The sequence below is a fragment of the Mustela putorius genome, unplaced genomic scaffold (genome assembly GCF_011764305.1).
Source record: "Mustela putorius furo isolate JIRA1106 unplaced genomic scaffold, ASM1176430v1.1 tig00537227_pilon_pilon_pilon, whole genome shotgun sequence".
Lineage (NCBI taxonomy): Eukaryota > Metazoa > Chordata > Mammalia > Carnivora > Mustelidae > Mustela > Mustela putorius.
Genome location: NW_025422368.1, coordinates 14882362 through 14907437, shown reverse-complemented (window position 1 = coordinate 14907437; position 25076 = coordinate 14882362). Strand labels below are relative to the sequence as shown.

General features: G+C 36.0%; 1 protein-coding gene and 1 long non-coding RNA gene across 3 annotated transcripts in view; one reads left to right on the top strand and one right to left on the bottom strand.

Annotated features, from left to right (window-relative positions):
* The first annotated feature begins 290 nt into the window (after window positions 1-290).
* LOC123390035 lies at window positions 291-23961 on the top strand. Its single transcript, XR_006604684.1, has 5 exons — window positions 291-372; window positions 12471-12601; window positions 18781-19001; window positions 19325-19482; window positions 23856-23961. It is a non-coding gene; the product is annotated as an uncharacterized LOC123390035 (long non-coding RNA).
* Window positions 19963-25076, bottom strand: part of SLC2A13 (solute carrier family 2 member 13) — a 378234-nt gene continuing 373120 nt past the window's right edge. For both annotated transcript variants that reach the window (XM_004771838.3, XM_013045480.2), the window contains one exon: window positions 19963-25076. In XM_004771838.3, coding sequence (XP_004771895.1) covers window positions 24850-25076 — 227 coding nt within the window. In that variant the 3' untranslated portion in view covers window positions 19963-24849.

The following is a 25076-nucleotide window of genomic DNA, read 5'->3' as shown; positions in this document are numbered from 1 at the left end:
TCTGGTGCCATAATCAGTGAGGCCTTTGCAGGGGGTGGGGGTGTCTTAGGAGGTGGAGACTGTAATTTGCAGCAGAAGGAATATAAGTAATTCGAGGCCAGAGGATATGTTTGCATTCTGACTCCCCTTCCACAAACAATGGGCTCTAATTGTTCTCCTCTTGATATGTGTGAGCCTTGATTACTTACTTCTAACAAACAGAATGAGGTAGAAGTGATGCTGCCTGTTTTCCAAGATATGAAAAGTGATTAACAGTTTCCAGGTGATGCTCTTTTTTTACCCTGCTTTCAGGACACATACCTTTGCTGCCCTGAGCTGTCATTTAAGAAGTCTTGCTGCTACTAAACCTCCATGCTGGAAAGACCAAATAGGGTAAGATGCCTGAGGAGTTCCAGTCTTTGGGTCTTCTCAGTCTGGACACTAGATGTGTGAGCAAATGAACTGCTTTTAAGCAGCCTCAGCCAAGAGTGTAGAGAAATAAGCTGTCCCTGCTAGCCATGCTCATGTTGCACATTTGTGATCTAAGTACGTTGTTTTAAGCTACTAAAAATTTTGAGGTGATCTGTTACATAGCATTAGATAACTGAGACAGTTCATGTTTACAGGTCTTAATCTCCTCACTGCTACATTTACTGATGAGAGCTAGAACCCCGTTTTGCGATATACTTTTTTAAATGTATATGGCCTAAAATAGTGCTTTTCATACAGTGGACACTCAGTAAAGCTTGCTGGTTCTGTAAAATGGATTGAAGCACAACCAGGCTACATGTAGCTAGCTCTTTTAAGGCAGCTTCCTTAGAATGAACTAGCATTATAGCTGTTATCACTTCATATTTCTCCTTTAAACCTTTGTTCTTGTTGCTTTGCTTACCTTAGTTACTGTCTGACTTTGGCTCTAGTTCACAATTTATTTTTTAAACAGAGAGAGATCACAAGTAGAGCAGCAGGCGGGGGGGGGTTGAGGGGGGAAGCAGGCTCCCCACTGAGCAGAGAGCCTGATCAAGCGGGGCTTGATCCCAGGACCCTGAGATCATGATAAGCCTCTGAGTCAAAGGCAGAGGCTTAACCCACTGAGCCACCCAGGCACCCCTCTAGTTCACAACTTTTATATCTCTCCTTAACCTAACTTTTGGCTCATGACCTGATAGTGATTATAACTACTAAAATGTATTGACCTGTATGTAAATTTTATAGTTCAAGAGCCACTGTATCCCTGGAAATAGTGCCCATTTACATAAAAAATTAGTAATCATGTGTTGATTGATCTTACCTTCTTGTCCATGTGAAAGACACTGAAGTAACTTATGTACACTACCTCAGTTAATCCTCACAACAATATTATGAAGATTATCCCCATTTTATAGATAAGGAGATTGAACTTTAAATTGGTGAAGTGACTTTCCCAGGTCATCCAGTCTGTAGTAGAGACAAGATTCAAATCAAAGATCTAACTCTAAAGCCCATGCCCATGCTTTAATAACTGTGCTTTACCTCATTTTGATGTTAAATAGGTTTCTAGTTGTTGACCATCAACTTTGCCCTTTATTTGGTTTGCAATTTAGCCTAGCCTTCTCCAGAACTGATGTCCTATTTGTCTCTGATTTGTATGTTGCTACATTCTATCCTATTGCGCATGTTTGGAGGTGCGTGGAAAGAATCTACCACTTAAAAATTATGCATGCACCAAAAAATCAAAACCAAGACCCAGTTCAGTAATATGGAGAATAACTTTTTTTTAATAGGAAAATATGTAAAACCTAATATTCACTGGTGCTATCGAACTATTTCCATGCTTGAAAAAATAAGACCTGTAAGAATGGATGGGTAAGACTAATAGCAGTTCTTTCTGATGTTAGAGTTTAGTTTTAGATTTAGACATTTTAAGCCTTGCTCATATACCAGTATTTTTGTTTTGTTTTGTTTTATTGTTAAGGTGAAATCATTTGCTCACATTACAAAGTCTATTTTTCTGTTGCATATTGGCATAATAGTCTGCTCTTTTGGCTGCTATTGGTCATTGGGTTTTCAGCCAAATTATTTTGTTCTCAATAATACTTTTGGTGTCATTGAACATGTTATATATGAACCATATTTTCCTCTTATTTGCAGTCTTAAGGATTTTTATTTTAATGTTATTTATGAGTTAGGGAAAAGGTGAAAAATAAAAATTGAGAGTGATTAACAAGGTAGACCAAAAGAGCATTTAGCAACATTTGAAAAATCAAAGTACAATGGAGTACAAAGATATCTTTTTCCTATCGTAAGTTAATTGCAGTTGACTCTTGAATGACACAGGTGTTTAATGGTACCAATCCTCATGTAGTCGAAAAACCACATATAACTTTTGACTCCCCTAAAAACTTAATTGCTAATAGCCTACCTTTGGTAGCCTTAGGGATTACATGAATAGCCAATTTACACATTTTTTATGTTATATGAATTATATACTGTATTCTTAAGTAACCTAAAGAAAAAAATGTTATTAAGAACATCATAAGGAAGAGGAAAATACATTAATAGTACTATAGAAAATCCAAGTATAGTGAACCCCTGCAGTTCAAATCTATGTTGTTCAAGGGTCAACTGCATACTGAAACTTAATTATGTTTGATATTAGTTAATTCTAATCTGTCTTTAATAGTTGATAATGGGGCAGTCCTTCATTTTACATAAGATCAGATCCAAGGATCATTATTTCCCACATCTCTTTTTACTTGGAAATAACTGATTTTATATGATATGACCTCCCCCATTGCTAAGTGGCATTTTCCATATTACTTCATAATAGCTGTAAGTAATGACTTCTTTGTTCAATACCCATGAAGGTAACATATTTCAGTTTATTTATTAATCTAGAAATCTTTTCTGAATTTCATTATAATATGTAGATGTTTTTGTTATATTGTATACAATGTATAGAATAACGTGTATCTTACAATAGGTACTTATTAAATTTTTGTTGAAGGGATGAGACTTTTTTTGAGTAGATTTGGTCTCTCTGCAGTCACTGGAATGCAAAAATGGGAATATTTTTAAGATATTCAAGACTTGTTTTTATTTACCATTTCGTCTGGCTTGAACAGGAGTTAGGCTCTGTAGAGTTTCATAAGCCATCTAACATTCAAGGCCTCATATAGACAAAAGTTCCTTTGCTATCACACCAAGCCTTCTTCCTTCTCAGCTTATTACAATTAATAGCAATAACCAATATATATTCTACACAGCATATATCATCTTGGGCTAATCACCCCGAAATATTACTGAATGAAGTGAGCATTTGTAGTCTAAGAGAGAAAATACTGAGTTCTCCAAATTCTGTTGTATTAGAACCCATAAGTAGCAGAAAGAATCTGGATTTGTTTATTTAAAGCTAACATTCTATTAAACTGTAACAGATCTATTACTAAATGTTCTTTAAGGATATTAACCTTTATGTTTTTATAACATTAAATTAAAAGATGACTATTATAAATGAAATGGCTGATGAAATAATGATGTTGAACTGAGACCCAGAGTGGCAGAGCTCTTTACAACTAACTGTGGGGTTGGGGTAGGGGTGCTATGGCAGAGTCACTATAACAAGTTGTATTTATAGCTATAAGGTCATATTTATCTTTTTTTCTCCTTTGCAGTGTGTTGAGGTCAGTGTTTACTGCCTGTTCCATACAACATTTCTAGACAGCTAGTTAAGTTTCAAATGTCATTGGGATGGCTACACATACTTTTGAACATGCAACCTTAACACATTAGAAAATCCTGCAGGGTAAAGGAAGTGTATATATATGTTCCAGAATTCTTAATCTTTAAGTCCTCCTTTTGCTCTTCCTATAAAAAGGTAGGTAAGAATTATTTTTAGAGAAACTAAATATGTGCAAAAACCTAGAGGTTATGGGAATACAAATTAATTGAGATAGGCCCTTTCTCAGTGAGTTTTTAACTTAATAAAGGATTAATTCCTTTATTCATTCATGTGTACTTAGTGTAGGCACTGTAAAAGCAATATCCATGTATTAGAAGAAAACAAGATAGATTGATCCCTAGTTACATAAAACTCATGGTTTAGTAGGAGCTCTCATAAAGAGAATATAGAATATCACGATTGAATTATTTATAGAAATGGAGTTAAAATATGTCACTTTTGGCTAGGATGCTCAGGTAAGGCTTTCTGGAAGGTATACTTACAAATATTTTAAGTCAGTGTGAAATTCTAAGTCTTCATTTTTGAGCAGAATGGATATAGGAGGGGTAGAAACCAAATGTAATACTGAAGATGGCAAAAATGGTCATGATTTTCTACCCCTTTCTATATTCACAACTGGTACATTATGATATTGCATGTTCTTCAGTTAAGAGGAATCTATTTCTCTGTCCCTGAAATTTGGATAGGTGTCAGAAGTTGATTTTGCCTATAAAATCTAGCAGATGTGACTTTGTGTCAGATCTGAGCCTAGACCTCAAGAGGGGTTGCATATTGATGCTTTCTCAAAAGGATGCTCAGCTGTGTTGGAAAATTCTGGGCAAGCCAGCTGAAGGATGAAAGACCACATAGAAGAGAGTTGAGCCATCCCAGCTGAGGCCCTCTTGGACAGCTATCACCCCACCCACCCAGTAGCTGACCTTACGTATTAGAGAGCTCAGCAGTAACACAGGAACTACCCATCTGGGCACAGTCTGAATTGTCAGCCCACCAAATTGTGAGCTAAATAAATATTTGTGAATTTGAAGCCCCTGCAATTTTTTTTTTAAACATAGCAACAATTAGCTACTGTAGCATAGTTAATAAGTATAAGTGCATGTAGGGAAGAATGTTTTAATTACCAAGCTCTCAATACCATTTGTATAGTATACATACTTTTGGAAACTTTTTAGCAAGCCAGTTTTATTTCTTGCAGTGAATTCCTATGGCAGATTTCTTTTGGCACACATGGAGTTTGGATTTACAATATGCATGGATTATGTTGCTTTCCAAAAAGTTTGTATCACATTAATAGGAAATAGGTATCCATTTTCACTAAAACAGCATGTTGTAATTTTTTAATGTCTTTGTATGTTTTGATTTTGGGGGTCTACTTATGCTAAGTAAAAGTGATATTAAGGTTTTCTTCAGTTTATATTTTGGTATCACTTATAGGGTAATTTGTGATCAGAAATATGAATCACCAGAGGAAATCAGTGAGGCCCTTGCTTTCCTATATTTAATAGTATAGTGAGGTAGAAAGAATGTGAGATTTGGAGTCCAAGCAATATATCAGAAAATGTAATTTTTTAGAAGATTATATTTCCTCAACTTTTTTCTTGCTTCTCCAAAACTGATAGTGTTTAAAAATTCAGCTATTTTTTTAATAATGAAATGAAAGTTATATGAAGGAAGTCCAATTTGTGTTTTCTGAATAAACTGTTTTTAAATCTAGTGATCCTGAGTTTGACTAGTCATTTCATGAACAAAAGTATCCCTTTAAATTCGTAAATTAAAGAAGGGACTTCAGGTTTTCTTAAGATTTCTGTATTTATCTCTGGAAAAAATATTTTCTTATGCCTTTAGAATTTTTATTAAATTTAATCTTATACTGCATTCTAAATGGATTTTGAACTTCCCATGGGTTGATGTCCTTCCCTTTTTAAAATTAGCTTACATAGGACCTACCATAATCCTGGGGACAGCCAAGCATATAGGTAGACTTCAGGTAGGCTGGTCATCATCTTACCAGGGAATATGAGGAGAACAGTATTACTGAGAATAGAATTTTATTACATGATTATTTTAACAGGGCTTGGGATACAGTTCAGTGATTACTTTATAGGTTATAGTGTTTCTTTTTTTTTTTTTTTTAAGATTTTAATTATTAGAGAGAATGTGGGGAGGAGGGAGAAGAGGGAGAAGGACAAGCAGACTCTGCACTGAGCATAGCCTGAGGTAGGGCTCGATCCCATAACTCTGAGGGCATGGCCTAAGCTGAAATCAGGATCAGACAACCACCTGAACCACCCAGCTGCCCCTAATGTTCTCTGCTTTGAGCTAGCTTGATGGCTTTTTTTTAAAGGGCAATAAAATAATTTGTTAATTAAATTAATAGTTAATTTATTTATATACAGTGCATATTCTATAATTGCTTATTGATGATAGCAAGGTTATATTACCATAAACTATTTTTGAGACATGCCATATTGCTTTTTAAAATTTTACTTCAAAAAAAATTTTTTTAAAGATTTTATTTATTTGACAGAGAGAGATCACAAGTAGGCAGAGAGGCTGGCAGAGAGAGAAGGGGAAGCAGGTTCCCTGCCAAGCAGAGAGCCCGATGTGGGGCTCGATCTCAGGACCCTGAGATCATGACCTGAGCCGAAGGCAGAGGCTTTAACCCACTGAGCCACCCAGACACCCCTACTTCAAAAATTTTTTATTCCAATATAGTTAACATACAGTGTTAATTAGTTTCAGGAATAAAATACAGGTAATTCAGTAATTCTATACATTACTCTATGCTCATCAAGGTAAACATAGCACTTAATTCCCTTTGCCTATGTCACCTTCCCCCCATCCCCCATCTCCCTTCTGGTAACTTATCAGTTTGTTCTCTATAGTTAAGACTTTTTTTTTTTTTTTTTTTTTTGGTTTGTCTTGATGTTGTTTATTTCTTAAATTCCATATATGAGAGAATCATATAGTATTTGTCTTTTTTCGACTAACTTACTGCACTTAGTATTATACCCTTTAAGTTCATCCAAGTTGTTGCAAATGGCAAGATTTCATTCTTTTTTAATGGCTGAATAATATTCCATTATATGTATATACCACTTCTTCATTCATCTATGAATACTTGGAACAGTTGGGCTGCTTCCATAATTTGGCTATTATAAATAATGCAATGAATATAGGGTTGTATATATCTTTTTGAATTAGTGTTTTGTATTTTTTGGGTAAGTACCTAGTAGTGCAATAACTAGATCATATGACAATTCTATTTTTGGTTTTTTTGAGGAACTTCCATACTGTTTTCCACAATGGCCACACCAGTTTGCATTCCTACCCATAGGGTATAAGGATTCTTTTTTTTTTTTCTTTATAATTTTTTATTTTTTATTAACATATAATGTATTATTTGCCCCAGGGGTACAGGTCTGTGGATCGCCAGGTTTACACACTTGACAGCACTCACCATAGCACATACATTCCCCAATGTCCATAATCCAACCACCCTCTTCCTCCGCCCCCTCCCCCTGGCAACTCTCAGTTTGTTTTGTGAGATTAAGAGTCTCTTATGGTTCATCTCCCTCCTGATCCCACCTTGTTTCATTTATTCCTTTCCTACCCCTCAACCCCCCCATGATGCCTCTCAACTTCCTCATATCAGGGAGATCATATGATAATTCTTTCTCTGATTGACTTATTTTGCTAAACATAATATCCTCTAGTTCTATCCTTGTCATCGCAAATGGCAAGATTTCATTTCTTTTGATGGCTGCATAGTATTCCATTGTGTGTGTGTGTGTGTGTGTGCGTGCGTGCGCGTGCACGCATGTCTGTGTGTCTCTGTGTGTGTCTGTGTGTATACCACATCATCTCTATCCATTCATCTGTTGATGGACATCTAGGTTCTTTCCATAGTTTGGCTGTTGTGGACATTGCTGCTATACACATTCAGGTGCACATGCCCCTTCAGATCACTACATTTGTATCTTTAGGGTAAATACCCAGTAGTGTGGTTGCTGGGTCGTAGGGTAGCTCTGTTTTCAACTTTTTGAGGAACCTTCATGCCGTTTTCCAGAGTGGTTGCACCAGCTTGTATTCCCACCAACAAGTGTAGGTGGGAATGCATCTTCGGCAGCATCTGTCATTTCCTGACTTGTTAATGTTAGCCATTCTGACTGTTGTGAGGTGGTATCTCACTGTGGTTTTGATTTGTATTTCCCTGATGCTGAGTGATGTTGAGCACTTTTTTATGTGTCTATTGGCCATCTGGATGTCATCTTTGCAGAAATGTCTGTTCTTGTCCTCTGCCCATTTCTTGATTGGATTATTTGTTCTTTGGGTGTTGAGTTGGGCATGAGGATTCTTTTGTCCACATCCTTGCCAACATTTGTTCTTTCTTGTGTTTTTTATTTTAGCCATTCTGACAGGTGTGAGGTGATACCTTATTGTGATTTTGATTTGCATTTCCCTAATGATGAGTGATGTTGAGCATCTTTTCATATGTCTATTGGCCATCTCTGTGTCTTCTTTGGAGAAATGCCTGTTTTTGTCTTCTGCCCCATTTTAATTGTATTATTTGGTTTTTCTGGTGTTGAATTGTATAAGTTCGTTATATATTTTGGATACTAACCCTTTATTGGATTTGTCATTGCAAATATATTTTCCCATTCAGTTGGTTGTCTTTTAATTTTGTTGATTCCTTTGTTGTGTAGAATCTTTTTATTTTTGTGTAGTCCCAATAGTTTATTTTGCTTTTGTTTTCCTTGCCTTAGGACAGATATCTAAAAACATGTTGTTTTGGCCAATGTCAGAGAGATTACTGCCTGTTCTCTCTAATAGGATTTTTATCGTTTCAGCTCTCACATTCAGGTCTTTAATCTATTTTGAATTTATTTTTGTGTATGGTGTAAGAAGGTGCTCCAGTTTCATTCTTTTTGCATTTACATGTCCAGTTTAACTAACATCCTTTTTTGAAGAAAGGTTTTTTTTCCTATTGCATATTCGTCCATCCTTTGTCAAAGATTAATAGACCTTATCAGTGTAGGTTTATTTCTGGGCTCTTTATCCTGTTTAATTGACCTGTGTCGTCTGTTTTTGTGCCTGTACCATACTCTCTTTGGATTACTACAGCTTTGTGGTATAACTTGTGAAATCTGGAATTGTGGTACCTCCAGTTGTTTTTCTTTTTTTTCTTTCTTTTTTTTTTTTTAAAGATTTTATTTATTTATTTGACAGAGAGAGATCACAAGTAGGCAGAGAGGCAGACAGAGCCACCCAAGTGTCCCCATCTACTGCATTTCTATACACTAATAATGAAGCAGCAGAAAGAAAAATGAAAAAAAAAATCCCACTTATGGTTGCACCAAAAATAATAAAATACCTAGAGTGTTGAGCAGAAAGCCCGATGTGGGACTCGATCCCAGGACCCTGAGATCATGACCTGAGCAGAAGGTCATGGCTACAGGTTTGTCAATGTTTTTGATCTTTTCAAAGAAGCAGCTCCTGGTTTCATTGATCTGTTTTATTTTTATTTCCTCTTTGATTTTTTGGTTAACCCATTCATTGTTTAGTAACATGTTATTTAACCTCCATGATTTTTTGTTGTGGTTGATATTTTTTTCTAGTGCTGTGGTTAGATAAGATGCAAGGCCTGACTTCGATCTCTTTGAATTTGTTGAGATTTTATTTGTGGCCTAACATGGTATCTCTTAAGGAGAATATTCCATGTGCACTTGAAAAGAATATATTTTCTGTTTTAGGATACAATGTTCTGAATATATGTTAGATACGTCTGTTCCAGTGTGTCATTCAAAGCCATTGTTTCCTTCCACTGTTTCATTCCATCTGGATGATCTTTCCAGTGATGTAAGTGGGGTGTTAAAGTCCCCACCTATTATTGTATTACTATAGGTTACTTCCTTTGTGTTTGTTATTGTTTCATGTATTTGGGTGTTCCGATGTTTGATGCATCAATATTTACAATTGTTATATCTTAACTGTTGGACTATCCCCTGCCCTTCTTTGTGTCTTGTTACAGTCTGTGGTTTAAAGTCTTCTTTACTTGATATAAGTATTGCTACTTGGGCCTTTTCCCACATCTGTTTGCATTTAAATGTTTCTCCATCTCTTTCTTCACTTTAAATCTGCATGTGTCTGTAGGTCTTAAATGAGCCTATTGTAGGCAGCATAGATAGGGGTCTTGCTTTTTTATCCATTGTCACCCCATGTCTTTTGATTGGAGTGTTTTTTTTCTTTTAGCACTTTGAATATATCATGCCTGTGAAGTTTCTGCTGAAGTATTAGCTGATAACCTTATGGGATTTCCCTTGCAAGCAATGATTTTCTCTTGCTGCTTTTAAAATTCGTTATCATGACTTTTTACCATTTTAATTATTGTGTGTCTTAGTGGGGACCTCCTTGGGTTGATTTTGTTGGGAACTCTGTGCCTCCTGGATCTGGATTTCTGTTTCCTTCCCCAGATTTGGTAAGTTTTCAGCTATTTCTTCAAATATATTTTCTGCCCCTTTGCTCTCTTTTCTCCTTCTGAGGTCCCTGTAATGAGAATGTTATCACAGTAAGCCTGACATTTGATCATGTTTCTGAGTTCCCTAGTTCTGTTTTTATTTTGTATCATTTTTCCCCCTCTCATCTTTTTAGTTTGATTGCTTTCATTAGTCTGCCTCCAAATCACTGATCTGTTTTTCTGCTTCTTCTATTCTCTTTAGTGTATTTTTAATTTCAGTTATTGATTTCTTTCTTTCTTTTTTTTTTTTTTTAAGATTTTATGTATTTATTTGACAGAGAGAAATCACAAGTAGATGGAGAGGCAGGCAGAGAGAGAGAGGAGGAAGCAGGCTCCCCGCCAAGCAGAGAACCCGATACGGGACTCGATCCCAGGACCCCGAGATTATGACCTGAGCCGAAGGCAGCAGTTTAACCCACTGAGCCACCCAGGCGCCCCCAGTTATTGATTTCTTCATCTCGATTGTTTCTTTTTTTGTTTTCTGTCTTGTAAAGAGTCTCACTGAGGTTCTCCACTTGTCTCAAGTCCAGTGGAATATTGTTATGATTATTATTTTAAATTTTCTATATTATTTACCTGTATTTTGCTTAGGTTTCTTCCTGTGGTTGTCTTGTTCTGTCATTCATTTGGGACATATTCCTCTGTCTCATTTTATCTGAGTATCCTTGTCTTTTTCTGTGTTTTACAGAAGTCAGCTATGTCTCCTACTCTTGAAGACCTTATGAAGAAGTCCTGTAGTGCCCTGCCTTGCAGTGTCTCCTGTTCACCAGATCCTGGCATTTCAGGGGTGTCTCCCATGTGCATTGTGTTTGCCCTGCTGTTGTGGCTGAGCTCATGTTGCCTTCAGTTTAGTTATCTGTAGTGGCTCTCTTTGCTTATTGTGGGCAGTGTTTGGTTCCTGTGCTCATAGTGGGCCAGTCTGGTCCCCCTTCAGCTTGAGTTAGGTCAGACCAGGTGTTTGTCATGGATGCAGTAGCACTGAGCTGCACTGCTCTTTCTGTTTTGTCCCCCGAGAAGCTATGGTTAGTGGGTTGAGCTTGCAGTCAGACCAGCTGTCTGCCCCCAGCTCTTTGCTGGAGCCACAGTCTGACTGGTGTATGTGGTCATCTTTCCCTCTCTCTGGAGAAGTCAGTCTGGAATGCTACTGGCCCCTGTTGGGGCTGCTTGCACACTGTCAGACTTGTGACATTGCTTTAGGTGCATCAGGCCAAGAGTGTATTAGAGAGGGTGGGTCAGCAAGGTTTATGCTGGTCTGCTGTGGGAGGAGACCTGAGGTGGAGGCCTGTCTGGAGGGGGTCTGTCTGTCAGAGAATGCAGGGTGGGGCTCATTTTTAGCAAGTTAGTTCGCTAGTTTTGGTAGCTTGGGAGGTGTGGGAGGGAAGTGGCTCATTTGTGCCCCACACTCCCAGTCTCCTAAGGATCCCTGCATCTAAGGCACATGCTCTGAATTAGTAAACAGATCTCCCTCCTGTATGCCCCAAGGGATTTTCAAGCTGCTCCTTCTATGCTGTATCTTTGTGGGGCTGTTTGTTTTGCTGTCTCTAAGAACAGGGACTAAATTTCCTCTGGCCCCCCACCCCCAGGTCTCCCTGAGCTGAGCCCACTGATTTTTAAAGTTCCAGGTTTTAAGTCCTTATGGTTGTAAGGACTTACTCTTCAGCCCTTCTGGTTTTCAAAGCCAAATGTTATGGGGAGTCTTCTTTCCCCTGTGGGATCCGTGGTGTGAATCTGTTTCAGTCCCGTTTCTGCACCTGTGGTGTTCCTCCCTCCAGTGGACAGTGTGACGGTTCCCTTTGGCTCTGGACTGTATCTCTGTCCTCACTACCTTCTTTGATGTGGCCTCTTCTCTACATTTAGCTGTGGGGAGTTCTGTCAGTCTTCAGGTTCTTTTCTGTGTTTTTTTATACTCATGTGAATGTTACCTGGTTACATCTGTGGGATGAAGTGAGCTTAGGATCCTCCTACTCTACCATCTTCTCCAGAAGTCTGGATGGCTTTTTTAGAAAGGCTAGTTTAGAAAGTTAATCAGGTTCCTCTCTACAGTTGAACACTGCCCCCCCGCCCCCGCTATTTATGGAGGGAGGAAGAGGTCATGTAACTAACCAGTTATACCAATTATGTTTATTAGGTGTGTTTGATAAATGAACTTTACTGTCTAGCAACTTGAGGGCTTTCCTGTTGGCACTTGCAGGTTCCCTGAGACTTCTGATTAAACCTTAGAAATAAATGTAATTTGTTTATTTTTGGTATCTAAAGGTACCCCTGCCTTGGAGCTCTGAAACATCCATGCTCTTGGTGAATGCTTTTGACAAGACTTCAGTGTCTTCCGGTCACTTGCCCAGTTATTCCTTCTGGTGGGAAAAAGACTTCTTAAAGCACACAAAAAGGTATCGTGTCTACCCCACCTGGAGTTTTTAAAATTGTATTTTACAAAGTTGAGGAAGCTTATTAGGTTTCCAGTCTGGTATATAAAGGGCTTGGAAGGTCATACCCCATCCTGACAACAATTAAAAGGCGAACAAATTGAATATAAACAACTCTTCCACATGGAAAAGTGATGTTATGGGGCAAATCACTGCACACACAATTGGGGAGAGAGAGAAAGACAGAGAATCACAATTTACCTAAGCATAAAGTCTACAGCAGAAACATTCATGGGAACCAATGCCAAGGTAGGAAACCTAAATTAACTGATGGATTGCTGGAGGCTCAGTGTGCCAAGTCTGAAAGTGAAACATTCCAGAAGGGTGCAGTCATAGTGGGCTTCTTACATTTTTTGAATTTTATTTCTAAGAGCTCTACGACGTTCTAACAGTGAAGGTTGGAGAAAGATTCTCTGAGGTGCCTGGCAGGAGGAGGGGAAAAGGAATCAATTGTAAATAGACCACAGCAAGCCGTTCTTCTTTTTTTCTTTTTCTTTTCTTTTATTTATTTGAGAGAGAGAAAGTGAGACAGAGAGCATGAGAGGAGAAGGTCAGAGGGAGAAGCAGACTCCCCATGGAGCTGGGGGCCCAATGTGGGACTCGACCTCGGGACTCCAGGATCATGATCTGAGCTGAAGGCTATTGCCCAACCATCTGAGCCCCCCAGGTGCCCAAGCAAGCCATTCTTCTTCTTCTTCTTCTTCTTTTTTTTTTTTTTTTTAAAGATTTTATTTATTTATTTGATAGAGATCACAAGTAGGCAGAGAGGCAGAGAGAGAGAGGAGCAAGCAGGCTCCCCGCGGAGCTGAGAGCCTGATGCAGGACTCGATCCCAGGACCCTGAGATCATGACCTGAACCGAAGGCAGAGGCTTAACCCACTGAGCCACCCAGGCACCCCAAGCTATTCTTCTTAACAAGGCCTGCCCTCCAGAGAAAATATGTTACCAGAGCCTAACTTGATTGAGCTTTATCAGAGTCTAATTGACCAAGGGAAAAAAACTACCCAACTCCGGCTCTTTCTAGCCATCCTCTCCCGCCAAAGGGAAAGAAAAAACTGAAAATTTTTTTGTGAAGTTTATATCTCAGGGGCATAGGCTCATTAAGACTGAGACCTTCTCGTAGGATTATGGAACAGTTCCTCTCCTCCTACACCTTACCACTATATCACTAAAGGCCTATTTACAGGCCTATTTATCTTTTACCTGCTACATCATGTCCATGTTTCAACAAAAAATTACAAAGTATACTAAAAGGAAAAAAAAAAACCAGTTTGAGGCGACAGCAAACATCAGAACCAGATTCAGATATAGTAAGGATATTGAAATCATCAGATTGAGACTTTAAACAACTATGACTAAGATATTAAAGACTCTAATGTGAGACATCTGAGTAGCTCAGTTAACTGCCTTTAGCTTAGGTCATGATTCCAGGGCCTGAGCCCTGCAGCAGGGAGCCTGCTTCTCTCTCTCCCTCTGCCTGCCACTCCCCCTGCTTGTGGTCTCTCTCTGTCAGATAAATATTTTTTTTTTTAAAGATTCTAATGTAAAAATTAGACAACATGAAAGAACAGTTGGTTAATTTAAGCAGAGAGATGGAAATTCTAAGAAAGAATAAAACATGCTAGAGATAAACATTGTAACTGTAGTAAAACATGCCTTTGTTGGATTCATTAATAGGCCAGACATAGCTCAGGAAATAATCTCCAAACTTGATGATATGTTAGTAGAAACTCTTAAAACTAAAAAGCAAAGAGAAAAAAGATTTTTAATAATTGCACAGACTATCCAAGAACTTTGGGTAAGTACCAAAGTTATACATACAAGGAGAATACTAGAATGATAAGGAGAAAGGAATAGAAGAAATACTGCAGGTTATAAGGACTTATGGACAAATTTATGTCCCATAACAAACCAAGGATCTAGGAAGCTCATATAAATGCTAAAAACCCCCACAAAAATCAAAACAACAAAAAACCCAACTACACCCAGGCATGTCATATTCAAACTGTGGAAAATGAAGATGAAAACTCTTTCTCCAATAAAAGCTTTTCTCCAAAAGCTGGAGGACATAAACACCTTATTTAAAGAGCAAAGATGAATATTACATCTGACTTCCCAGAAGCCCAAGGATGCAAACAGAGAGTAGAGTGAAATATTTGAAATGAGAGGAAAACATCTACCACCTTGAATTCTAGATCCTGCAAAAGTATCCTTCTAAAGTGATAAGGACTTTTTCTCAGACAGAAATTGAGGAAATGTGTTGCCAGGTAGACCTGCCTTGTAAACAATGTTAAAATAAGAAAAATTCTCCAGAGATAAAGTGATACAGATCAGAAACTTGGACCTGCATAAAGAAAAGAAGACATTAGAGAAGGAATGAATGTATAGGGAAAGCTTTTATTTTTCCTATTCTTAGTTGATTGAACAGATAAGTTTGTTTGGAATAATAGCAAAAGCAACAATGTGTGCAATGTGTAGCTTATGTACAAGTGAAATGAATGATACCAGTGACATAAGGGATGGGGAATTAGGAATATTTGACTCTTCTAATCTGTGAAAGAGTGTAATATTATTTGAAAGTGGACTTGAATTAGTTGCATATGTACATTGCAGACTCTAGGGAAACCACTAAAATGAAAGTATATTTGATATGCTAAAAGAGGAATGGAATAATATAATATGCTCAATAATAACCCCCAAAATGGAAAAAGTAGAAAACAAAAATAGGAATAGAGAACAAAAGCAACAAATAGAAAACAGTAACAAACATGGTAGATATTTCGTCACCCTGTTAATGGTCTAAATACACCAATAAAGAGCAGATTGTCAGGTGACAAAAAATAAGACCCAGCTGTATGCTGTCTTTAAGAAACCACTTTAATTATAAAGACACATGCAGATTAAAAGTAAAGGGATGGAGAAAGATATACCTTGCTAACATTAAAGAAAAGAAAGTTGGAATAGTTATTTTAACTTCAGACAGCAGACTTCAGAGTAAGGAAGCTTATTAGGATTCTGTGGGTTAATTTATAAATGTTAATTTGGGCATATTTTAGAAATTGCTGATCATTTTAGACTTTAAATTACAGTCCTTTCATATTTACTTCTAAATGTTATTGTCAGTTTTATCCAGTAGTTACGTTTTAGTTTCTAAGTCCATAACCAGTGACCTTGCAGGAAAAAGGAAAGTATAAAAATTTTCAAGTAGAGGCAATTATAAAATTTTCCATGATAAAGTTCATTGTAAAAAAGAAAATAAATAATACTTGTTAAAAATGACTTTGGCACAAATTGACCTGTCTGTTTTACTTAAGTTACTTACTTTCTGTGACTGAGGTTATTTCCTCATCCATACAATAAAGATACTCATGCTACTTTTTATACAGGCTTTTGTGAAGAGAAGATAAAATAATGTATATAAAGTATATAGAATATGTGTTTTTATTCCATAAAAGGAATGTAGAAATAGAATAGTATAAAAGATACAAATTGCACCCCAACCTTCCTTGCTATCCTAATTAGATTTTCTCCTCCTCTAATAGGAGAAACCAAATTTGTCATCCAAATGTGTTTATGTGGATACACATGCCTTCATATGCCATATAGAATTTGCTGTTTGATTAAAACAGCTTTGCTATACAGAGATTGATTTATGAAACATGCTCTCTAATATTGGACTGGTACCATGGTATCATTTTTTTATTAACATATAATGTATTATTAGCCCCAGGGGTACAGGTCTGTGAATCTCCGGGTTTACACACTTCATATCACATACCCAATGTCCATAACCCCGCAACCCCCATGGTATCATTTTAATGATTTTTCCGCAGCCCATTAAAACTTCCCCCTGCTCCTTTGTAGGCCACAGGAGCACCTGAGATGCACACATCCATTTGTTCCTTAAATTTTTACTGAGCACATACTATATGCTAGGCCCTGTATGAGTGGAGAGTCAGTAGTGAATAATACAAATTCCCTGCTTTCATGCAGTGTATATTCTCATGGGAGAAACAGATAAGAACTAAAAAATAATTTTCAAATAGTGATAAACACTAGGGAAAAAAAAACAAGTTTACATGATGTATTGGGGAGGAGGGAGTGATTAAATTATATAGTCAAGACAGGCTCTCAGAGGAGATGATTTTGAGCTGAAACCTGAGTGATAAGAAGAAACGGGACACAAAGAATAGGGGTAACAAGCATGCTAGACAGATGTAACACCACATGCAAAGCCCCTGAGGTGGAAATGACTTAGCTTTATGAATTCCTAAGTAACTTGCATATAAATCCACTCAGTTTATTATTCACTAGATGAGCTAACCATTTGAAAGAAAATGCAGCTGATTCCTTTTTAATGTGTTGATTTAAAAAATCGAATGTAGTGGTTCCACTATTGTGTGCTTAAGAATTATCTGGAGAGTTTGTTAAGATCAGTTCCCTGATCCAAAAAAAGGTGAACTTGGGAAAACAGAATAGAATGGTGGTTACCAGAGGCTAGGGGGTGGGGTGTGAGGATTGGGGAGGTATAGACTTGGAACTAGTAGATAGGTCCTGGAGGGCTAATGCACAGCACAGTGATTATAGACAACAGTATTGTATTAATAAACTTCAGAGTTGCTGAGACTGGATTAATTGTTTACCACAAAAAGAAATGATAATTATGTGATGTGGTAGACCTATTAGCTAACACTATGGTGGTAAACATTTTGCAATATGTGCATCAAATCAATGCATTGTATACCTTATACAGTGTTACATGTCATTTATATTTCAATTAAAAATATATAGTTTCCTGGACTATTTCCCCAGATATTTTGATTCAGCTCAGGTGAGGCTCACAGATTTTCATTTGTAACAAACTCACAGATGATTCCAGTGCTTCTAGTTTGAGGACCACGCTTTCAGAACCACTGTTTTAACAAATCTATTTTGGGTTTAGTATCCATTTGCTAGAAGTAAAACATGTCAGTATTTTCTTTCATGTAAAAAATTAACTTGCTCTGCATGTTGCTTATTGTGCAGTTTTTTTGTGAGTGTAGTGGAAAAGCAGATGAAATATTAAAGGTAAAAAATAGTATCAGTGTTTCATGTTGAACTCATAGCATTTATAATAGCTTAATTTCAGGATAGCCACTTAATAAAGGATTAATGTCATTTTTTATTTGGAGAGAATTTTTTAAAAAGATTTATTTGAGAGTGAGAGCACATGAACCCATGAGTAGGGGGAGGGGCAGAGGGAGAGAATCTTCAAGCAGACTCCCGGCTGAGTGCAGAGCATGATGTGGGCTCCGTCTTATGATTCGTGAGCTCTAGACCTGAGCCAAAACCAAGAGCTGTACACTCAACTGACTGAGCCACCCAGGTACCACTCCTCCCCCTTTTTAAAGCATTTGGAGAGAATTTAAAATATTTTTTAAATGCTGGAAGGAATTTAAATGATAGGTTACTGAGAGATATTCTGAACTTATTTTTGTTTCTTGATTCAGAGATCACACACAGAGAAGTTGTGTATTAAATCCTGTGAAATCTGGAGATTGTGAGAAGGTTGTGTTTTTCATTAACTGTGCCATTCAGGAGGATGCTCATGGGAAGGAGGTGGAGAAGGGAAGAGGAACCTCAGGGTAGTCGGCCATATCAGCTCCATCCATTCTGGTCAGCAGGAGCTTGGCTGCTGCAGTCATACAGTGTATATGACATAATGTCAAGCCCATGCGCTCCTGGCTCCTTGTAATTGTTGCCAGGAGAGGAATTTATAAACACCTTGCTTGTGCTTTGGACAGTGAGACATTAGCAGCATCAGGGATAACATGTGAAGGATGACACTAAGAACAACCAAAGGTTATCCAGCACTTACTATGTGCTATTGCTCTAAGTGCTTTAGATGATTAACTAATATGACCCCCGTAACAAATACATGAGGTAGAGAGTAACATTTCTACTTTATAGACAGGAATTGAGGCAAAGAGTAAGTCAGTGCTTCATATTTGGAGAAAAATCTCCAAAGGTTTTCAGAATTTGTGTCTATAGACCAGGTTAAAATGAGGTAACTGATTCTTTCTCTGCATACCTTTTAAGAGTTATAACACAGGAATTAATTCCACAATGTCTATTTTGTAATCTTTCTGCCTGGGTCTCACCAGAAGACATCCCAAATGATGACAGAGAGGAAGATTATTGGTGTAGTCCACACAGAAGTTCTGTACTACTTCCTAATGTGTGATCTTGGGCAAGTCATCAGAATGTTCTGAACTTAAGTTTAGTACCCAGAAAAGCACTACAATGTTTACCCCACAAGACTGTATAGTTAAATGAAGACTTTGACCACTGATGCAAATATGTACTGCAATATTTAGGTGTCCTGGTGAGTAGAGCCTTTATGCATAATTTATGGGATTTTCTTGGGTCATTCCTGTAGGATTTTTACTTTATCTGCTGGCATCAGAATTCTTGATTAAATGCAACTCCACTTTTTTTTTTTTAAGTTTAAAAAAGAAAATATTTATTTGATAGAGAGAGGGAGATCACAAATAGGCAGAGAGAAGGGGAAGCAGGCTCCCGGCCAAGCACAAAGCCCAATGCAGGGCTCAATCCCAGGACCCTGGATCATGACCTGAGCAGAAGGCAGAGGCATAGCCCACTAAGCCACCCAGGTATCCCTCCACTTTTTCTTTTTTTTTTTTGCAGAAGAAAATAAAATTTAATTTTGTGTGCATTGAGAAGCCACCTGAACATGAGATCCCATCTCTATTGTAAGCCTGTGGACAAGTGATCTAGTATCTTTAAGGGATGATCTCCTGCTGTTTTGACAGGTGGGCTTAGGATGGCACACCATAACTATGGAGGTAAGTCTTAATAGCTGCCCAGATAATACTATAGAAAATTCTTGCTAATAAAAGCTACAGTTAGGGCAAAATGGCAATGGAGACCAATAGAGTTCCAAAAGGAACTGTCAGATGATCATCCAGCAGGTATTTTGTTTTTATTTACAAAGCAAATAGTTTTTGTCAACCCAACATAATGGCTTATGTCACATCTGGTTTTGACAACAACCAGAAATAATATCTCAAGGGTTCCTAAAGCATTTCATTTCAAAGTTTTATATTTATTAGAATAATTCCTTAGAATAATTTTTAGGTATTATATTTATTTTTAAAGATAGTTGAGTTTATCCATGTTAAAAAGAGGTAAAATATAATTAAAATGAGTAAGAATTGCATAAATATATAGAGATAACAAAATTTTGTAGATGCCTTTCCTGTGTAACTTAGATCCTAAAATCAAAGGAAGAGAATCAAGAAATAGAAAAATGCAAAGGAGATAAATGACTAATGAATTGTCATAACTTTTATTTGATTATTTTCATTTACAATTCTGGCACTGACACTTTTTTTAAAAAAAGATTTTAATTTTATGTAAAGATTGAACTTCAATAAAATAACTTAAAAAATTTACATATACATCACTAAATTTCCATAAAATATACAATACTTTTGATACAGCTATAGGCTAGAATGACTTTGAAGGGAATGGTACATAGTCATAATTTTTAAGAGATACCCCATATGTCACATGTAAGAATAAATATTTATATTGAATTTTCCAAGACATGTGAAGTATTAAATACTATATATATAACATGCACTCAAATTAAAATATACATTTTGAAATACATATTTTAAAAGCATAAAACTCTTGATTTAATCTAGATGTACATTAGAGCTTTTAAATAGAAATTTGAACATTTATTACAAATAAAGATACTCTAACATCAAATGTGATATATAGTCCAAAAGCCTCTAGGAACCAGTTTGGACATGTAGAATATAAAGTTCTACTTTGGCTAGAGTTAAGTCTTATTTTTTTTTTTAACCTTCAAATGAGATGGAATGATGTTAAATTTACTAAAATCATAAAACTTCACAAAATATCGGTTTATAAGTACTTGTACGCTGCATTCCTTTTTCTCATACTGATATGACAAAAATCAAACACATGAACTTAACTGTGTGAAATAAATATATGAATATTACTGCTAAAGAAAGTAGTTATTGAACATTCCATAGACAAATTACTCAAGTGCAAGACTGCTTTATACATATAAAGATTTATAGGAATCACACCATTCTACACTCACAGGCAAATTAAGAGGATAAAATTCTCTCATGTATTTCTGAACATCATTAACACTCTTACAAAATATCTCTTTGATGATTACTGGCACACAAATATTTCCCCCTCTAAAAGACAATGTAAAAGAGAGTTGGTAGCAGTTAGCTATTTGGCATTTTTAAATGATTGCTATTTCCAGAAAACAGCAATATTTCTCACCCAGAAGAACTGAAAGTACTGATAATTGATCTGTTGTTACCAACTGATCACTTCATCAAACTAGCTTGACATTTTTGTACATGAGGCTAAGAAAACTGATAAAAAAGAAAACAGGACATTAAAATCAATCCAGAGAAGAATTCTAAGTCTTTTCATAGGCAGCAGCTATATATTTTATCCACTGTTTAATAGATTCTTCTATAAAGCACATGTTATGAATTCTCTGTCATGGGCCTGCTAGGTCATTTTTTTTATTTGCAGTTAGTAAAAAGATAAAAACTGAAAACTTGTTGCAACAGCTGTATAAATGTAAGTTGTTAGGTGCTAAGTAGAATTTGAGATTTTCTAATCAGGAAAACAGTTAAAAAATATAACTGATTATAACAAAAATCTCATTAATTATTCTTAATTACTGTGCCAATGTGATAAAAATCCTTCCACTCCCTGTCACTATATTATGGTATTTTAAGCCATTAGTGTCATTAAGCTGTGAGACTTTCTTAGATAAGATATAGATAGTATTTTTTAGAATATCCTTCCCCTAGAATCTATAATTACATTTCAATTTTACTTTCCAATATAAAAGTCAAAGGGTAAGTTGTCAGTTAACATTTTTCCTCTTCATTCTTCCTCTAGATAATGGATTTTGAAATGATAGTAAGCAACTTCTAAATTTTTTGTTTTAATTGAATTCTCATTTTAGAGTAACTTAAAAAATAATATTTAGACTCCATACACTAAAATCTAGCTCAGTGGTAAAATAAAATTATGAAAAAGCACTTGACAACATTACTGTCATAGCATTTTCCATCAGGGGACTAATTATTGCATATGGCTGGGAACAAAATTACAAACGGAAATACTACCTTTTAAATTTAGTTTTGATTTAGATCTTTTACAAATACATTAAAAATAATGTTTTGGGTAATTAATTACTAAGGTACAACAGTCAAAATTATTAGGAATGCTTGTGTTGAAGAAAAATATTAATACCAAATCTTTAAAATTTATCTGACAGCACATTCAGCCCTATGTGTTCAAATGCAGGTGAAGGGTTATATTCTCTTTAGTCTATGGTAGATCTCATCAGCCACCCAAGCTAAGCCTCAAATAGGGGTTACGACTTTCTTTACTACGTGTTCCTAAAACACAATAGGTCTCTAGTGAATTTGCAGCATGCTTAGAAGGAAACCCTAATTTTGGTTAAAAGCATGATGCTTAACCTGTTATAATATGGTAGGTCAAATCATACCATATATAAATTGTCCTACAAAATATACATTTGATGGTATTTCAAATGGAATGTTTTCAAGTTGGTGGTGGTAGCCAAAGATGCTGAGAACTTAAAAGGTACATAATATAAAAAAACCTGCAAAATTCAAATACTTAATTTTTAATATATTATAAAGGTTCACCAAATCTAAAAATAATACTCTAATTGTATAAGGTTTCTTTTTAAGTAGTTGTTTTTAAAAAAATTATAAATAATCTTTATACTGTGCCAACTGTCTTGTACTTCAAAGATAAGGAAATTTGTCTTTATCACTATATAAATAACAAATAGTCCTTTAAAGGAGAGGTTGAGGAGAATAAAGGAGAATGTGGCTAATCTTCCCTGCTACTATGTGCAGTTATGGATATAAAGTTGAATATACGATTTGCTTATGTCAGGGAGAACAGGCCATGTTCTGCTTTAAGAAATAATAAAAGTCCAGTTGCCCCTTTAATAAAGTTACTGTGCATTCAGCACAGCTGAGTACATAAGCATATAGTTAAGGCTATGCATGTAATAAAGAGAAGAATTGAGGCAATTTGGATAAATCAGAAAAATACATTTTTAGAGAGCACTTTATTGGTCTAAATATTTTTTCTTCCCATCATATTCTGATTTTACCACACAATAGCTCATTTTCCACTTTACCTGTGTGAAATATTACACAGATAAGATATTTCTTATGGGATAAGAAATATCAATGATTTTCTCTATTAAATCACATCTCCTTTTCTGGGGGAAAAGATCAATATTAATATCCCCTTAGAAATCAAAGCACCTAATTCAGGGGAAAACAACTCTCTAAAATTTTTTTAATATATGAAATGATCAAAGGAAGAAAACTTTTTTTTTTGGCTGAAGGATATTTAGACCAGTAAAATGACAGTTCAAGCGGTTACCATATTCCTGGTGGCTATGAGAACAAACCTCCTTGGCTACATCTTCAGTTTTGATAATAGTTCTAGGAATAAACCAGACTTCAAGCGAAGAACAAAACATCTTGGAGACTGGCAGAAACACACTGAATTTAGAGATAGCCATCTTTTCACTCCAAAGAGTACCTTATTAGAAGTTTAGAGCCATATTAAAGTCCATCAAACTTACATATTCCTATCTGGCCCCAGACCATTCATATTTTCATTGGAATTAGCAAGTAATTTTTTATATTCTGAATAGCTCTTAAGAGCAAAAATTAGAGTTCATTGATGAATGGGCATAAAAACCAACAAACATTTTGAGAAGACATTGTAGCAATGTATATTATATTAGAGCCATTAATCTGTTCCAATAGAAAATCCTAATTTTTAGACAAGAAGGAAAAAGTCCAAGCAAGTATGAGAAAAAGGAAACACCCACAGACATATCTATGTCTTTTTTTGATAAACTGTCAGGGCAAATGAGAAAAGGGTGTGCAAAATAAAAATGAGTTTATGTTCTTAAAGTAAAAAAAAAAAAAAAAAAAAAAAAAAGACTATAGTATTATTAAGTAATGTCACAGTTCCCTTAAGAGTTACTAAAAAAACTAAGGAAAAAATTTGTCCCACTATTTAATTAAAACATCAGTAACAGCTGGATTATCTGTCACTGATTTTCTTTCTTTCTTTTTTGCTTCAGGAATTACTTGATTAAAAGAAGGGGAAAAATAGTCTGCTAGCAACTATTTGTATTAACACAAATGAAGGCACAAATAGTAGGACTCCAGAGGCGATGAGTGAAGGCATGGTAAGCATCAGGTGATTTTGGCATGAACAGAAACCCTGAAACACAGTCAAAGATCTGGTGCTATTTTGTGTTTATAGTTGCGTACCTAAGTGGCTAACTCATATCAGGGATCCATAAAAATGTTTTCTTTCTTACTTTCTAGCAATAAAATATACTTATCAAAACTTGCTACCTTATCTGTGCAAATGTATACTTATCACCAATGCAAAAAATATGTATGAAAATAAACCCTAAAAGACCTGCTTTTCATAATGTTCAAAAGGTCCTGTGCAGAGTCAGTTTCTGAAGAACTCTCAAGATCTGATTTGGAGAGAGAGACCAAAATGTGGAATCCACAGGAGATAAGGACAATTGTGCCTCTGTATGAGGTACTTTTGAATTTGTTGAAAGCTTAAACAGAATCTTTCTAATAGCTGATCACAGATACACTTCTTGTCCTTAGGAAAATTTAGGGCCAACAGGCCATGTTTTGACAGAAAACACCCTCGGATCTTATCCCAGAATCCTCCTTCATAAGTATATCATACAATTAAGCTAGAATAGACTGATTCTATTGCCACTAATAATTATATATGGTTTTAGGAAAAAAGGATACCACTGAAGTCACTGGATACAATATTCATTTTAGACTACCTCAGGAAGGAATTACATACATTTGTTCAGTAATTATTAGTTTAAAATCTCTAAATATTGTTTTATATTTCTGCTTGTGAAAAAAAATGTCATCATGGTTGTATCTTCCTCCTAATCAAATATTCTAGATTATGAGGTCATTCAAAACTAGACTGTGGAAAGAACCAGATTAAAAGCAGGGCATTGAGGTCACCAATTGCTGCTTTTGTCCCCCAGGTTTGTTTAAATACCTAAATAAATCAGCATCTGAAAATTATTCTACATCAGAAGCATCGTTGTCAGAAAGATGATAGTTACTTCCCTTCACCCGAATATATTCAATATATCTCCCTTCATCAGAATCTGAAGCGCCACATGTACATAACCTGTTGTCAAAGAGTGATTCTATTTCTTCTAATTTTTTCCCTTTGGTCTCAGGAAGACAGCCATAGATGAAAAGGAGTCCCACACCAGCGAATCCAGCATAAAGGAAGAAGGCTC